We start from the raw sequence: 1,711 nt of genomic DNA, 5'->3' as shown, positions 1-1,711 counted from the left end.
ACACACACACACACACATACACATACATTTGCCCGTTCACAAAGCACCGCCATCGACCACGCTCCGTGAGCCAAGTTAACGCCTCGCCATGAAGGCCAAGTACGCGGCGTCCTACCAGCCAGCGCTGCTGGAGGAGACGCGCGTCGACCGGAGAACCCTCTCCACCACGGTGCCCCTGGCGGTCTACGGCATCACGCCCTTCGTGGTCTTCGGCCTCTGGATGCTCGGTGGCTGGACCTCCACGACACTGACTTTCACCGACTACGTGCACCACAGTGTCCTGGTGCGTGATCCCGCCTGCCCGCCCGCCTGCTTGTCTGCCTGCCTGCCCTCCTGCCTGCCCTCCTGCCTGCCTGCCTGCCCTCCTGCCTGCCCCTCTGTCCGCCTCCCTTCGCCTCCTCCCCATGGGCTGAACATCCAACACCTCCCCCGCCCCGGCAACGGGAATGTCCCTCCCTCCCTGCCCTCCCTCTCTCTCCCTCTCAGGGGTACTCCTACCGGTCCTCATCCTTCGATCTGGTGGCCGGGTCCTTCCTTCGGTTTTTCGTACGTCCAGTGCCCCCCTTGCCGGGCCGAGCCCTGTCGCGGACCTGATCATCCTAACGGATGTGCTGGCATGGTGCCCCCCCCCCCCCCCCATTCTATGTCAACAGTCTCTCTTCCTCTCGCTTGGAACCTCCTTCAGCAATGTCTCCATCTACCATGGCGGGCGCCTGCCCCTCTTGCGGCGCCTCGCCCTTGTGGCCATCCCCCTGGCGGCGGCCGTGAACTACGCGGTCAAATTCGGCCTTGTCTTCTCGCAGGAGCCGGCCGAGCGGGCCGCCTCGCTCGAGGGCTTCGGCGGCCAGGGCATCGCTGTGGCTCTGCTGGTTTTGGGCCTCGGCCTTGCCCTGGGTGAGGCCGTGCCGCTGGGCATCTTCCACGTCCGGGCCCGACTCCTGGCCCTGGACCAGATGTTCCTCCGGCAAATGGAGGCCGGCAGCCATACTCCCACTTCGCCGGCCGTCACAGGCGCCGAGCTCGACCCCAAGGCCGATGCGCCCGGCGAGCCGAACAGCAAGGCCACCCTCATGCGCCTGCTGAGCCTCGTTCGCCCGGAGATGGGCCTTCTGCTTGTCGGCTGCTTTGCCCTGCTGATCACCGCCCTCACGCAGCTGGCCCTGCCCTTCCTCATCGGTGTCATTGTGGATGCCCTGGTGCCGGTGTCCGGCAGCGGCTCCTCCTCGGACTTCGACCCCCGGTCCAACCTCAATCAGGCCGTGGTCCTGCTGCTGATTGTGGCCACCATCGGCGCCATCACCGGCCTTGCGCGAGCCAGCGTCTTCACCCTGATCGGCCACCGGGTATGTCCAGGCAGACAAGCCTCCCCTTCGCGAGTCCCGGCCGTGCGCCCCCCTCCCCCTCCCCCCTCATGCTTCTCCTGACCCTGGCCCCCTGTCTCCCTTGCTGTGTGTCCCCTTTGCCGCCCTCCTCGTCGATCGCCAGATTGTCTTCCGCCTCCGGCGCGATCTCTTCCATGCCATCACCAGCCAGGATATCGCCTTTTTCGATCAAACCCGCACCGGCGACCTGGCCAGCCGCCTGAGCAGCGACTCCCAGGTCATCCAGAACTCCATGACCGTCAATCTGTCCATGCTCCTGCGCTACATCGTCCAAATCTTCGGCTCGGTCATCGTCCTCGTATGTTTCCCCCCCCCCCCCCCCCCCCCCC

The 1,711-nt window shown here is 66.1% G+C and overlaps 1 protein-coding gene across 1 annotated transcript in view; it reads left to right on the top strand.

Moving 5' to 3' along the window:
- Positions 1-4: 4 nt before the first annotated feature.
- Positions 5-1,711, top strand: part of H696_05849 (hypothetical protein) — a 10,548-nt gene continuing 8,841 nt past the window's right edge. Inside the window, exons 1-4 of the mRNA XM_009499649.1 lie at positions 5-283; positions 487-546; positions 654-1,343; positions 1,486-1,680. Coding sequence (XP_009497924.1) covers positions 89-283; positions 487-546; positions 654-1,343; positions 1,486-1,680 — 1,140 coding nt within the window. The 5' untranslated portion in view covers positions 5-88. The remainder of the gene's footprint in view (positions 284-486; positions 547-653; positions 1,344-1,485; positions 1,681-1,711) is intronic.

Source organism: Fonticula alba (genome assembly GCF_000388065.1).
Source record: "Fonticula alba strain ATCC 38817 unplaced genomic scaffold supercont2.14, whole genome shotgun sequence".
Taxonomy (NCBI): domain Eukaryota; order Rotosphaerida; family Fonticulaceae; genus Fonticula; species Fonticula alba.
The sequence above is the reverse complement of the archived record's forward strand: the minus strand, read 5'-3'. Positions and strand labels throughout refer to the sequence as shown.